General features: G+C 36.2%; 3 protein-coding genes across 3 annotated transcripts; 1 reads left to right on the forward strand and 2 right to left on the reverse strand.

Moving 5' to 3' along the window:
- Positions 1 to 4,872: 4,872 nt before the first annotated feature.
- Positions 4,873 to 5,381, reverse strand: LOC142173630 (uncharacterized). The gene is made up of 2 exons (XM_075239256.1): positions 5,132 to 5,381; positions 4,873 to 4,940 (listed from the first exon to the last, which is right to left on the reverse strand). The coding sequence occupies exons 1-2, from the start codon at positions 5,379 to 5,381 to the stop codon at positions 4,873 to 4,875; spliced, it is 318 nt and encodes a 105-aa protein (XP_075095357.1).
- Positions 5,382 to 5,844: 463 nt separating this feature from the next.
- Positions 5,845 to 6,588, reverse strand: LOC107782753 (uncharacterized). The gene has a single exon (XM_016603692.1). The coding sequence runs from the start codon at positions 6,586 to 6,588 to the stop codon at positions 5,845 to 5,847; it is 744 nt and encodes a 247-aa protein (XP_016459178.1).
- Positions 6,589 to 9,685: 3,097 nt separating this feature from the next.
- LOC107782761 (protein trichome birefringence-like 25) lies at positions 9,686 to 13,745 on the forward strand. Its single transcript, XM_075238385.1, has 3 exons — positions 9,686 to 10,148; positions 10,720 to 10,985; positions 12,842 to 13,745. The coding sequence occupies exons 1-3, from the start codon at positions 9,896 to 9,898 to the stop codon at positions 13,628 to 13,630; spliced, it is 1,308 nt and encodes a 435-aa protein (XP_075094486.1). The 5' UTR covers positions 9,686 to 9,895; the 3' UTR covers positions 13,631 to 13,745.

Below are 13,745 nucleotides of genomic sequence, written 5' to 3' on the forward strand. Positions count from 1 at the left end.
CGAATCACACAGTTTTTCATGCATATTTTTGTGATATAGCCATTCCCCATTCATGTGGGGGATTGTTGGGTTTTTTAAGCATAAATATAGCTTAAAAGAGGGTAAATGGAAAATAGAGGGAAATTGAAAATATTTGAGTTTCCCTCATTGACACAGGGATATTGTCTCATATTGGAAGAGGAAGAGATTTTGATGAGTATATATACAATTGCACTTCTTCTAGCTCTTAAAGAGTTAAGAAGAAGGCAAGTCTCACGCCGTCGTCGCTCGCTCGCTCGCTCGGCTCGGCTTTGGCTTCGGCTTCGGCTTCGGATTCGGTCAAATGATCGATTGATTGATTAATTTTTTGGACCAAATTTATTTGTTAATAGTAAATATTAATAGAATTGTTATTAAATATCCGGTTTTTTGTAAACGGAATATTAATATTAAATCCAAACGTAATAGTATATGCCCTTCACTTTTTGTAAAAGACATTTACAAAACAGTTTGCACCTCTTCAGAAGAACAGTTTGTACCTCTTCAAATCTGAAGAGTTGAAGAACAGTTTGCACCTCTTCAGATTTGAAGAAACAGTTGGCACCTCTTCGGATTTGAAGAGTTGCACCTCTTCAGATTGAGCTCAACATTGGCTATAAATACCAGTCCATTCTCTCAGTTTTTCTATACGAATTTCTGACTTCTCCTCCTTTCTTCTGTATTGTTTTAACTACAACAAAGTATCAGTAAGTGTGATTTGCTACCGATTTTGTGTTCGCTGAAACATTAGTGTTTGAAGTATCGCTACACCAGTGTGTAATTCGTTCTATTCTGGGAGGAAATAATCCACAACCTTGGGTACTAGGAGGGGATTAAATTCCTTAAAGAAACACTGTGAATTTAGTGGGCTCGGATTAAATTCTGTTTCATTTACATTTATGTTATTTTATCTTCTCCATAATTATTTTACAAATACAGCTAAACAACAAGAATACCTTGAATTGGTTAAGAGGATGTAAAGGCTATCGATGTTGCTTGAAGAAACCAAAGACATGAACCTTGTCAGTCTCCTTTTCTCCAAAATTCTGGTAGTGTTCTTTCTTTTATATAAAGCTTTGATGATACTCTGCACTATAGAATGAGAAGTCAGAAATCGATTGATTACAATAAGTTAATACAACAGTAGGTTTCTTCAGGGACATCCGTTAAAAATTTGTCAACAGTTGCTAATCGCTGATTTCTTACTCGAAATCCGAATTGAAAGTCTGCCACAATTGGCTCCAAATTTGTCTTGTCTTATATTTGAGGGAGAGAACCGTTATGTGAGCCGTATGGAGAGATTTGAGGAAGGGACCGCTCTTTTATCTTGGGCTTCCAAGAAACGGTTGGACTCTCCAATAAATGACCCAAGAAATGTTTCAAACAATGGTTGTTTCTTGTTTAATACAGTTTTTTTTATTTATTGAATGTGAAGGAAGAAGGTAAAAATGCCAAAAAAAAGGAGATAAAAGATAAATACCCAAGAAACCTTCTCAATGCCCAGCTTTATATATATATAGATAGATTCCGATTTTCATCCTTGTGTTAATGGACTAAGAACATACCTTCAATTAAATTAAGTGGGCAATTTTAGTCCTTAATTCACCTTGTTAGTTTTAGATTCTTTTTTTAATTGCCACATTCGTTTGTACTTATTTGTGTATATAGCGAAACAAAACAAGCAAGAAAGCAAGGAATTTGTGCACTTGAAACCTTTCCTATAACCCATTTTAAACCCCACTGCCATCGATCCAGATGAAAAGCATTACTCTATTGTCTCTTCATACAATGACCAATTTTCCATTGGCACTCCACTGCAAACACTCTCCAGAGTCGAATACCACAGACAAATAGCCACCCTATCACCTTCCCGGCTCCTTCCTTTAGTCCTTAACTTCATCTGGAATCTTTATTCTCATATTTGCTGGGAATTAATTATAGCTTGTTTTCTTATACCGAGTTCAACTTGACGTTAGCATATACTTTAAGTAATAAGAACACTCTTAAGACTAGGTTAGCTTAATAGGTTGCAGCTAACGTGATCTGTTCTTATTTGGAGGTTTGGGGTTGGAGAGGTTAGCCGGAGAGAAAGAGAGAGCGTGTGTGTGCATGAAAAGTAGAGATGGAGTAAATAAGGTGTAAACTCTAATCAGTACGAGTATAATGTTTTCTCTGTCACACCAAGTGCAATTGTTAGTTCCCGGGAGAAGTTGTTAGGTATCTAAAGCTAAGAGCGTTAATTGTGTTAGATTAGTCAGAAAAGCAACAATTTTTCTATCTTATACTTTTTCGGTTATTTATAATTCACAAAATTTGTTCGAGTGAAAATTCGAGTTAGTTGTTCAGAGGCTTTGTAGAATCCTGGAGCAATTCTGTCATAATCCCTGTAGCAACAAAAATGGGAGACTTAAATTCCTTAATGGCAGTGATTACACTATCAAGACCTAATTATTTCGTCCTATTTTTCTAACAAATTGAAAGTTAGTCCATTAACACAAGAATGAAATCAGAATTAGGCAGTAACACTTTATTTTGAGTTTAAAATGATGAATTAAAACATTTTTAAGTCTTAGCTAAAAATCATTCGGTAGTACAAAATTCAATTGTTACTTGATATGACGATCATGAGTGATAAGTGCTTTTCTAAAGGGTACCACACCCTAGAACAAAATTCAATTGCCATATGATTTGATGTGCATATTTCGCACTGGATGCGTAAAACTGTATTAGACATAACAATTATTCGTTTCTTGGCAAAAGATTATTGGTCGTGGCATAGGTGAAGGGCAAAAACTACTATAAACCACTTGAGAGGACCAATGCAATGATTGGTATGGGATATGTGACAAAGAATGAGATGAAGATAATAAAGAATGCGGGCTCTATATCATTAGTAACACAAGATTATGAGTAAGCCCATCATAAAAAGGAAACACTTTTCTCTAGTGCTACTATATAAAAGCACAAGTTCGTAATAAATGACGAAATTAGCCGTAGTGAAACTTAAACAGTACATCGCATGTTTTTTATACGAGGTACTTTTTTTTTTCTTCAAAAATTCAAATTTTAGCTATAGGTAAGTGGGATACAAGAAAGATCATAGAAGTCGATTCATAATGAATATCCACTTAAAGAATAATATATAGATTTAAAGCATCTTGTAGCATATATTACATAGATATTTTTGTATTTATACTATACACAACAACAATAATAAGCCCAGTAGTTTTCTACAAGTGGAGTCTGGGGAGGGTGAGATGTACGCAGCCTTACCCCTACCCTAGAAGGACAGAGAGACTATTTCCGATAGACCATCGGCTGGAGAACGAATGACATAAGTAATGGCAACAAGAAGGAATAGCAACAAGATAAAAATACTGAAGCCACGAAAGCAGTTAAACTCTAGGTAATAATAGTAATCTATGAATAAAAGGATATCATACTAACATTAATGCTAGCGAACTGGGAAAGAAAGACAAAGAGATACGCTCGACTATCTACTAGCCTTCTACCCTAATCCTCGACCTCCACACTCTCCTATCTAGGGTCATATCCTCAGTCAACTCCAGCTGCGCCATGTCCCGCCTAATAACCTTGCCCCAAGACTTCTTAGGCCTACCTCTACCCCTCCTGATACCCACCGAGGCTAACCTCTCGCATCTTCTGACTGGGGCTTCTATACTTCTCCTCTTAACATGTCCGAACCATCTCAACCTAGCGTCCCGCATCTTGTCCTCCACAGAAGCCACTCCCACCATCCCCAATAACTTCATTCCTAATCTTTTCCAACCTGGTATGCCCACACATCACCTTAACATCCTCATCTCAGCTACTTTTATCTTCCGAACATGAGTGTTCTTGACCGGCCAACACTCTGCACCATACAACATAGTCGGTCTAACTACAACCTTGTAGAACTTGCCTTTTAGTATTAGCGGCACATTTTTATCACACAAGACACCAAAAGCGAGCCTCTACTTCATCCACCCAGCTCCGATACGGCGCGTAACATCCTCATCAATCTCCTCATTACCTTGTATTATAGATATACTTGAAACTACCTATCTTGGGGATAATTTGTGTTTCAAGTTTCACCTCTATGTCCGTTTCCTAGGTAACGTTGTTGAATTTGCACTCCAAGTATTTCGTCTTGGTCCTGATCAACTTGAAACCCTTAGATTCCAGGGTCTGCCTCCAAACATCCAGCCCCTCATTAACATCACCCTGCATCTCATTAATTAGAACTATGTCATCAACAAATAACATACACCATGGCACCTCTCCTTGAATGTGTTGCCTCAATGCATCCATCGCCAAGGAAAATAGAAATTGGCTAAGAGGTGAACCCTGGTGCAACCCCATCACAACCGAAAAGTGTTCTGAGTCTCCTCCCCCCGTCCTAACCTGAGTCTTAGCTCCATCATACATGTCCTTAATCACCCTAATATAGGCTGTCGGGGCCCCTTTAGCTTCCAAGCATCTCTCTCGGGACCTTGTCATAAGCTTTTTCTAGGTCAATAAATACCATATACAAGTCCTTCTTCATCTCCCTATATCGCTCTACCAATCTCCTCACCAGATGAATAGCTTCCATAGTCGAACGTCCCGATATGAATAGTTTTCATAGTCCCGCCTAATAACCTTGCCCCAAAACTTCTTAGGCCTACCTCTACCCTTCCTGATACCCACCGAGGCTAACCTCTCGCACCTTCTGACTAGGGTTTCTATACTTCTCCTCTTAACATGCCCAAACTATCTCAACCTAGCCTCCTGCATCTTTTCCTCTACATAAGCCACTCTCACCATCCCCAATAACTTCATTCCTAATCTTATCCAACCTGGTATGCCCACACATCACCTTAACATCCTCATCTCAGCTACTTTTATCTTCCGAACATGAGTGTTCTTGACCGGCCAACACTCTGTACCATACAATATAGTCAGTTTAACTACAACCTTATAGAACTTACCTTTAAGTCTCAGCAGCACATTTTTATCACACAAGACACCGAAGCGAGCCTCCACTTCATCTACCCAGCTCCGATACGGTGTGTAACATCCTCATAAATCTCCTTGTTACCTTGTATTATAGATCCAAGCTACTTGAAACTACCTATCTTGGGGATAACTTGTGTTTCAAGCTTCACCTCCATGTTCGTTTCCTGGGTAACGTTGTTGAATTTGCACTCTAAATATTCCGTCTCGGTCTTGATCAACTTGAAAACCTTAGACTCCAGGGTCTGCCTCCAAACATCCAGCCTCTCATTAACACCACCGTGCATCTCGTTAATCAGAACTATGTCATCAGCAAATAACATATACCATGGCACCTCTCCTTGAATGTGTTGCCTCAATGCATCCATCGCCAAGGAAAATAGAAATGGGCTAAGAGTTGATCCCTCGTGCAACCCCATCACAACCAAAAAATATTATGAGTCTCCTCCCCTGTCCTAACCCGAGTCTTAGCTTCATCATACATATCCTTAATCATCCTAATATAGGTTGTCGGGACCCCTTTAGCTTCCAAGCATCTCTCTCGGGACCTTGTCATACGCTTTTTCTAGGTCAATGAATACCATATACAAGTCATTTTTTATCTCCCTATACCACTCCACCAATCTCTTCACCTAATGAATAGCTTTCATAGTCGAACGTCCCGGTAAGAAACCGAACTGGTTCTCAGAAATGGACACACTGCTCCTCACCCTCACTTTAACCACCCTCTCCCAAACTTTCATCGTATGACTAAGCACCTTAATTTATCCTCCTATAATTATTGTAACTTTGGATATCTCCCTTGTTCTTATACAACGGAATCATCCTACTCTACCTCCATTCTTCGGGTATCTTCTTCATCCTAAAAATGACATTGAACAACCTTGTGAGCCACTCCAAACTTGCACTACCCGCATTCTTCCAATATTCCACAGGAATTTTGTCTGGCCCGGTTGCTCTACCCCTGTGCATCTTGCGCATAGCCCCCTCGACCTTCTCTACTCTTATGCGCCTACAATACCCGAAATCCCGGTGATCCTCGGAGTGCTCCAAATCGCGCAACACAATATTCCTATCATCCTCTTCATTCAGGAGTTTATGGAAGTATGTCTGCCATCTTCGTCTAATTTGAGCATCTTCCATCAAAACTCTACCTTCCTCATCTTTGATGCACTTAACTTGATCCAGATCATGGGCCTTCCTGTCTCTCACACTGGCTAGCCTGTATAACTTCTTATCCCCGCCTTTGGCCCCAAACTCTTCATACAGATGCTCAAATGCCGCAATCTTACCCGTCGTAACCGCTAACTTTGTCTCCTTCTTAGCCCTCCTATACCCCTCCCCGTTCATCCTCGTTGCCTCCTCGTCCATGCTTTCTACAAGCTTCAAGTACATCGCTTTCTTAGCTTCTACTTTCTCTTGTACCTCCTCACTCCACCACCAGTCACCTTTGTGGCCACCAGTGAAATCCTTCGAGACCCTTAACACCTCTCTCACAACTAATATAATACACTCCGTTGTCGTAGTCCACATACAACTCGCATCCCTACTGCTCCTCCAGGCTCCCATAGCCATCACCTCCCCCCCAGCTCCTGCGCTTTGTCATAAGTCAAATTAATATTTTAACACCATGCCAATCAAATAGTGTCACAAAAAAAAGCAACATATTTTATCCCAAAAACAATGTAAGATTCATTTTGTTAAGAAAATGAATTTTGGATCAAATTTCAACCTCAAAGCCTAATTCATGACATGAAGATTGTCAAAGTACTACAAATTAAGCAAACTGATGCTCGGATAAAACTAGAGCATAGAAAACATAACACGAGGCAAAAATTGAAAAACATAATAATAGGGATGATTTTGGCTCTAATAGTCTTTTAGAAATTGTGATGCATATAATTTTTTAGTTGTGGAAGCAGGGGCGGATCCACCCTTAAGGGTGGGGTGGTACGTCACCCGCTAGATTGGTAAAATTATCAAATATTTATGTAAAAATTTTCTTAAACTAGGTTAAATATTTGACCCAAATCTTAGCTCAAACTAAACAAAGGTGCAATGATTGAGATATCTTTTTTGTGCTTTTATTTTCTTTTGTCTCAATTATTTCCCTTTCCTGTTATCTCCCAATTTTCTATTTGTCATTTTCTTATTTTTTATATTTCTCTTTCCGTTGTTCTATTGGGTTTTCTCTAACTTCTAGCGAGAACAGTCAAAAAAGAGACACCAAAATTTTAAAATCCTATAAATATAAGCATTTCTCTTAATCTGAAATTTGCGAGTTTTCTTCTTTCGAAATTTCTTTTGTTTATTATATCATAAAAATTGGTGTTATTCTTTGGTTGTTAAGTTCAATTTAAATCACTTTACTATTAAATTATGATGAATTTTTGTAAATATTGCTTAGATAAAATATGAAATTTATCATTTTTATTTTTGAAAATCTATATTTCATCGAATTCTATATTTACTTATTAGGGGTGTAATTTACCAAGTGAAAATATATTTTTTTCTTGTTTTAATTAGTGTAATTTTCTAATTCAAGATGTTATTCTACTTGCGCAAATTTATTTTAAATACCTAGTGAAAGTATTGACTTTACTTATATTGTTAATAATAAAGGTATGATTCCGGTATAAAATGTTAATTACATTTGTCTTGATATTGAGATGTAATTTTCATATGCAAATAAAAAACGTCTATTAACTTGACCCAAATAAATTCAAAAGAAACGGAATCGAGTCGAATACATATTTCTAACAAACTCTATATTAATTATTACAAGGTGTATATCAAAGAAAATTATGGCACCCCGTCATCATCAAATCCTAAATCCGTCTCTGATTTTACTTGGAGGCTAATTTTAAATGTTTAGAAACAAATTGGTGGTTTAGGTAATGGAGTTATACAAAAGGATTTTTGTGCAAGATAAAGATATTCCTTTAAACTCATAATAAAATAATAATATTTCTATAATTTATTTTGAAGCCATGTAAGTTCTCTAAGGGCCACTAGCAAGCAAATTTTCATATGAAAACTCAAAAGTTTTATGCGCAATCTGCTTCACAGCAATGCTCCTTAATCCGATCCATTCTCATTTCAATTTCATAATAAAAAATCAAAAAGTATATAAGTTAAAGTAGGGATTTTGCAGAAAAATAACCGAATCCGGGTAGATATAAGGAAATGCCAGAATCTTACAAATAATCTTTGATTTATTTGTGGGAAAGTGGATGTCTTTATTCCCTGATAAAGTTGCATGATGTGCCTAATCAATGTGGGGTTTGTTGTTTTTTTTTTTTTGGGGGGGGGGGGGAGGGGAGGGGAATTAAATATTACAATGACCTCAGACCTTAGATCTTGAATCTCAAGTTCTAAAACCAGAAAAAATATAAAGTATACAAAAAAATTGAGATAATTGAAAAATAAACTACAATTAATTGAGATAGAAGATTGATCAAGGAGCAGTGCGAATAGAAAAAACAGATTAAAGCATCTATAAATCTTTTTTTAATCTACGTTTCTACATCATAAAGACGACCAATTAGAAGCACTAAATATGTAAACATTTGTTTGGTGTTAACTTCTATGGTATGAGCTTCGTTAATCACCATTTACAATTTACTAGAAATGGAAATATTTGTTTGGAGTAATTGAATACTTGGTGATTGGCTGATTGCTCTGTTCCTCTAGCGTGAAAAGATAAGCTTTGAACTTTGGGAAATGGAAACTAAATTAGAAATGGAACAGTTGAGTCAGAGACATTTCCATTGGTTTTCTTTGAAAGTTACACAAAAAGACACTATGGTCCCCCCCTTTATTGCATTTGTTTATCTTTTCTCTAATCGCAGAGATTAAACTATGATTAACCTTTATCTCTTTCACTCTTCACATAAAAAATCATGTTGGTTGGAGAATTGTAAAATTGAATTCACAAAGTATTCCTACAAAAAATACTTCTTGTTGTTGCTCATGTTATTTCCGGCAGCAAGAGTGGGTTGCTTTAGTGGTGAGCACCCTCCCCTTCCAATCAAGAAGTTGTGAGTTCGAGTCACCCCAAGAGTAAGGTGAGGAGTTCTTGGAGGAAGGGAGTCGATGGTCTATCGGACCCCACTAGTGAGATTATACTATATTGTTGTTGTTGTTGGTCATGTTATTTCCATTGGTACCGACAATATTAACTTATATTCATTGAAATTTAAGCTGTCATTTCAAACCCACACCACTTTGCTCTTAACTCTTAAGCTAGCTTCTTGTTAGTTGACAACCAACCAAGAAAAATGTGAGAAAAGGAGAAAAGAAAAGGGAAAAAAAAGAGCCAAAATATGGGCTAAAGAAGCCCTTAGAATAATCCTCACTTTCTTTCTTTTTCCTTTTTCTTCTTTAAACTTTCATTCTGAAATAATTCAAAACACTCTATACAGCCTTCACAACTTTTTTACAATTAAATTCATTTAACTGTTTAAATCTTATATTTTGATGTCATACCAGTATTAACATAATAAAATAATGGTAACATGTTATACTTTGTGAACACACATTGGTGTGCACCATGTCACTGTTAAAGTGAAGCCCCACTTTATTTCCTTTGTATGCTTCTCTTTTGTAGTTTTGTGTTACTTTGCCTATTTTCTAACGACCCCACCCTTCTTTTTTCTTCTTTCTTAGTAGTAGTTAACAGTTGGTTGCCAAAAATACTCAAATTTTTTAAACCTTTATTTTTTCCTACTATTATTGCACCATCATCTTCTTCTTCTTCCCTTTGTTTATTACTCCTAATCTTTTTCTATTTCTATATTATTTTGTTGCACAGACCTTAATGAACAAGTATCCCTATTATACTATTCGGTCTCTGTAACAACAAGTGCAGAGACCAAGAATAATGAAGGCCTTGAATAGCAACAACGTTATCAAGAAACAACTTTCCTTAGTTTTTGTAAAGTTTGCAGTTTGTTTTCTGTTGTTTGGGCTTGCCTACCGTCTGTTCTTGTCCAATTTTCAACAGTTTCCTCAGATTGAGGTGAATGACACAGCTTTTGTTTCCGACAACACATTGTCGCCGCCGGCCACCATGAATCAGCCGCCGGTAACGGGTTATCTTCCAGAGAACGTAATGGACCGAACTTTGCAAAATGGTTGGTTAATATTCTTCTTCTTATCTTGCTTTTTCTGGCCATGCATGAACGACCACTTATTTTAAAAATTGATTCTTGAAAGCTCCCTTTTTTATATTTCTTTTTAGCTTATCATATTTGTATGCTTGGAATTTCTGGTATCAAATGATGTGAATAATTTCCCTTCACTTCAGTCCAGTTTGTGATTAATTTGTGTTAGGAGGAACAAGTTTTTTTAACAATTTGTGTTATGTTCTGAGGAACCCCTTAAGAAAAGGAGAAACTGAACATTCTCCATTAAAAACGGATTAATTTATTAGGATAACAATGGACAGGGGAATTTGTGTTCTCTTTTTTTTTTTTTGGGTGCTAAAATAACTGAAAATAAGTAGGACTTAGAAGCACTTGTTATTTCTGGTTTATGATATTGTCTTTGGCTGATAGGTAGTGATTCTAGTGAATGTTAGTATGTACTACTACACAGAAAAAGGAACAACTTTGAATTAATAATTGGATTTGCACTTTGAGCTTGGTCTCTGGTGTATGAGTTCTGAAAAGCTGTGTTTTTTTTTCTTCTTTTTTTTGGTTACAGGAAAATGTAATTTATTTATAGGAGATTGGGTGTCAGATCCCAACGGTCCTGTTTACACTAACAGTACTTGCTATACAATTGAATCTCACCAGAATTGTATGAAAAATGGGAGACCTGATACTGATTATCTTTACTGGAGATGGAAACCCAGAGACTGTGAGTTACCAAGATTCAGCCCCAAGAAATTCCTCAATTTGATGCGGAACAAATCATTTGCCTTCATTTGCTTTGCATTCTTTCACAGGTACATTTCAAGCTCAAATAAAATCAGTGGAACTAACTGCTCTAATTGTTCTCTGCTTTCCAGTTTTGTTTTGTTATTCGTCATTGATATTTTTAATTCAAATGCTGAGAGCTGGCTAATGCAACCACAAGAATCATGATTCATGACTTAGATGTTTTTTCTTAACTACTTGCTAACATCAATAATTGCTCTTAAATGGTCAATTTGGATCTCAACTAAATACTCCCCCTCCAATTTTACTTGTCCACTTTGAATTTTTTGCGTCTCTTAAGAAATAATAATTTTAATATATATTTTACCATATAACTCCTAATAATGATAGCATTTTAAAAAGTCTTGGGAAATAATTTTGAAAATGAGTAATTAACGATAAAGGTAAAACAGGAAAAAAAATCATCTTTCTTTCTCTTGATTTAGTATAATGGACAAATAAAAGTAAAAATATATTTTTAATATAGTGGACAAGTAAAAGCAAGATTTTTGTGGATTTTAGTGTATTTCATTAAAATTTGTGGGACACTCATGTTTTATAAGCTGTTGGCTTATCCAGTTGTATCTCACAAATCATAATTAGGATCTTTTGTGTATGAAGTGGGCATGCCTCTGCAAATTGGCTTTATCAGTAGTGTCACTCTCAGTTACATGGATACTGGACCCGCAAGCCAGCTTGTAAAGGCTTTTTAGTTGTAACATTTGTTTTGAAGTTGTTAATAAGTTAATTCAAACATAAAATCACCTTATTTTGAGAACCGCTTTTTTTCAAAAATGTTTTTTTCAAAAGTATTTCTGGTGAGAAGTAGTTTGTGTTTCGCTAATTAATTTGAAAAACACTTTTAAATAACAATTAGTGTTTGACCAAGCTTTAAAAAATTGCTTCTAAGTTATTTATCAAAAATGTGTTTTTCACAAAAGTATTTTTAAAGAGAAACTATTTTTTTCTATTTCTCCAAAGCTACTTCTGATTCTCTTCAAAAACACTTTTTTTCCTTTCAAAAACTTGGCCAAACACAGAAGAAGAAAAAAAATAAAAACTTTTTGACAAAAAAAAAAAGCTTAAAAAGAAACTTGGCCAGTCTATTAGTCTCAAGCCAAACTAGATGAACATTCAAGACTATCGCTCAGGTTTCGCTGTTGTCTAACTCCTTTGACCAAGAAAACTAGCTGGCCTCATTATTATCTCCTTAGGACTTCAGCAAAATGTGAGTGATAAGTGATAACAAAATCAAGGAGTAGTTTTAAAGTGATTTTGAGGATCTTTGACCCCCCTGGCCTTATTCACTATTGTTTAAGAGGTTGCAGACCATTTTATTCAAAGAAAATGAAACAATAACCCCTTAATGGTGGTTACAAAAGAGAATAAGGAAATGCCATTGTGGATATTTTCTAGTCTGTTACGCCTATTGAAAGAACCCTCCTATTGAAATGTCCTAGTCTATAGGCAGCTGGCTGAGCATGCTGATTCTTTCTCAGTAATACTTATTTTAGTTGGAAAATATCTCTGATTGATTATGGACTTTTCTTTATGCATAAAATCAGAGGCTGCCGTTTGGAGAAACTCCATCCTGAATTAGTAATCTAATTAACATCATTAATCAGCATCAAGTATATAAATATTTCCTGCATACCTCTTTAGTTCTTAGTTGCCTGGTTGACGTTTAGTAGAGAGATACATTAATCAGGTGCAAAATGGGCAAATACTCTGAAGATGAGGTTGAGTTATTTTTCTTGTTATTATGAGGGGTTTCTTAAATCAGAATTGTCTATAAAAGGAATAGATTGTAATTTGATATTGTTGAGTAGTCCAAGCATCATTCACCACATCAAGTCCATGTCTGTTATTTTGAATTTCGAAAGGTAGTAGCTCCTAATCACGTTTACGTTGTCATGCAGGAGGAACAAGGCGATGAGGTCTACCATGACAAGCAATTTAAAAGCAGAAGATGGTACTTCCCAACCCATAATTTCACTCTTTCTGTGGTCTGGTCGCCTTTTCTTGCAAAAGCCACTATTTTTGAAGACGACAATGGAGTTTCCACGGATATAATCCAGCTTCATCTTGACAAACTGGATGATGTTTGGACTCGAAAATTTGACAGTTTTGATTATGTAGTCATTGCTGGTGGCAAGTGGTACCTGAAATCTGCAATTTACTATGAAAACGATAAGATTGTTGGCTGCCACTATTGCCCTGGTAAGAACATTACAGAAGTGGGATTTGACTACGCATATCGCAAAGCAATGAATTCGACCATGAAATTCATCACAAGCTCGAAGAACAAGGCGTATACATTTTTTAGAACGACTACCCCCGATCACTTTGAGAATGGTGAATGGAATACAGGAGGTTATTGTAATAGAACAGGACCCTTCAAACAAGATGAGGTTGATATTGGTTATGTAGATGAGGTGATGCGCAAAATTGAATTAGAAGAATTCGAGAGTATATCGAGAACAGAATCTACAGACAGGTTGACAATGAAATTGTTCGATACTACTTTCCTTTCGCTGCTGAGGCCAGATGGGCACCCTGGAGTCTACAGACAATATCAGCCATTTGCTAAAGAAAATAAGAACAAAAAGATTCAGAATGATTGTCTACATTGGTGCTTGCCCGGTCCAATAGATTCGTGGAACGATGTAATGATGGAAATGTTGTTCACCAGTTGAAAATGGTGTGACATTAGATTTTGATTTTGCTCCAGCAATTGTAATTGTTTCATCTGCAAAGATGGTTATACACTATTTCTCACCATTGTTTCCTCTCCAAGTAAATATTTTAACA

Source organism: Nicotiana tabacum, chromosome 19, assembly GCF_000715075.1.
Source record: "Nicotiana tabacum cultivar K326 chromosome 19, ASM71507v2, whole genome shotgun sequence".
Taxonomy (NCBI): domain Eukaryota; kingdom Viridiplantae; phylum Streptophyta; class Magnoliopsida; order Solanales; family Solanaceae; genus Nicotiana; species Nicotiana tabacum.

What these genes read in the sequence shown, in the direction of transcription:
- LOC142173630 (XM_075239256.1), bottom strand. Translation starts at nt 5,381, where the DNA reads ATGGATGCATTGAGGCAACACATTCAAGGAGAGGTGCCATGGTATATG. An exon ending in ACAAGTTATCCCCAAGATAG is followed by an intron (nt 4,941 to 5,131) that starts GTAGTTTCAAGT and finishes TGTATGGTACAG; the next exon opens with AGTGTTGGCCGGTCAAGAAC.
- LOC107782753 (XM_016603692.1), bottom strand. Translation starts at nt 6,588, where the DNA reads ATGGCTATGGGAGCCTGGAGGAGCAGTAGGGATGCGAGTTGTATGTGG.
- LOC107782761 (XM_075238385.1), top strand. Translation starts at nt 9,896, where the DNA reads ATGAAGGCCTTGAATAGCAACAACGTTATCAAGAAACAACTTTCCTTA. An exon ending in GGACCGAACTTTGCAAAATG is followed by an intron (nt 10,149 to 10,719) that starts GTTGGTTAATAT and finishes TTTTGGTTACAG; the next exon opens with GAAAATGTAATTTATTTATA. An exon ending in ACATTTCAAGCTCAAATAAA is followed by an intron (nt 10,986 to 12,841) that starts ATCAGTGGAACT and finishes AATCACGTTTAC; the next exon opens with GTTGTCATGCAGGAGGAACA.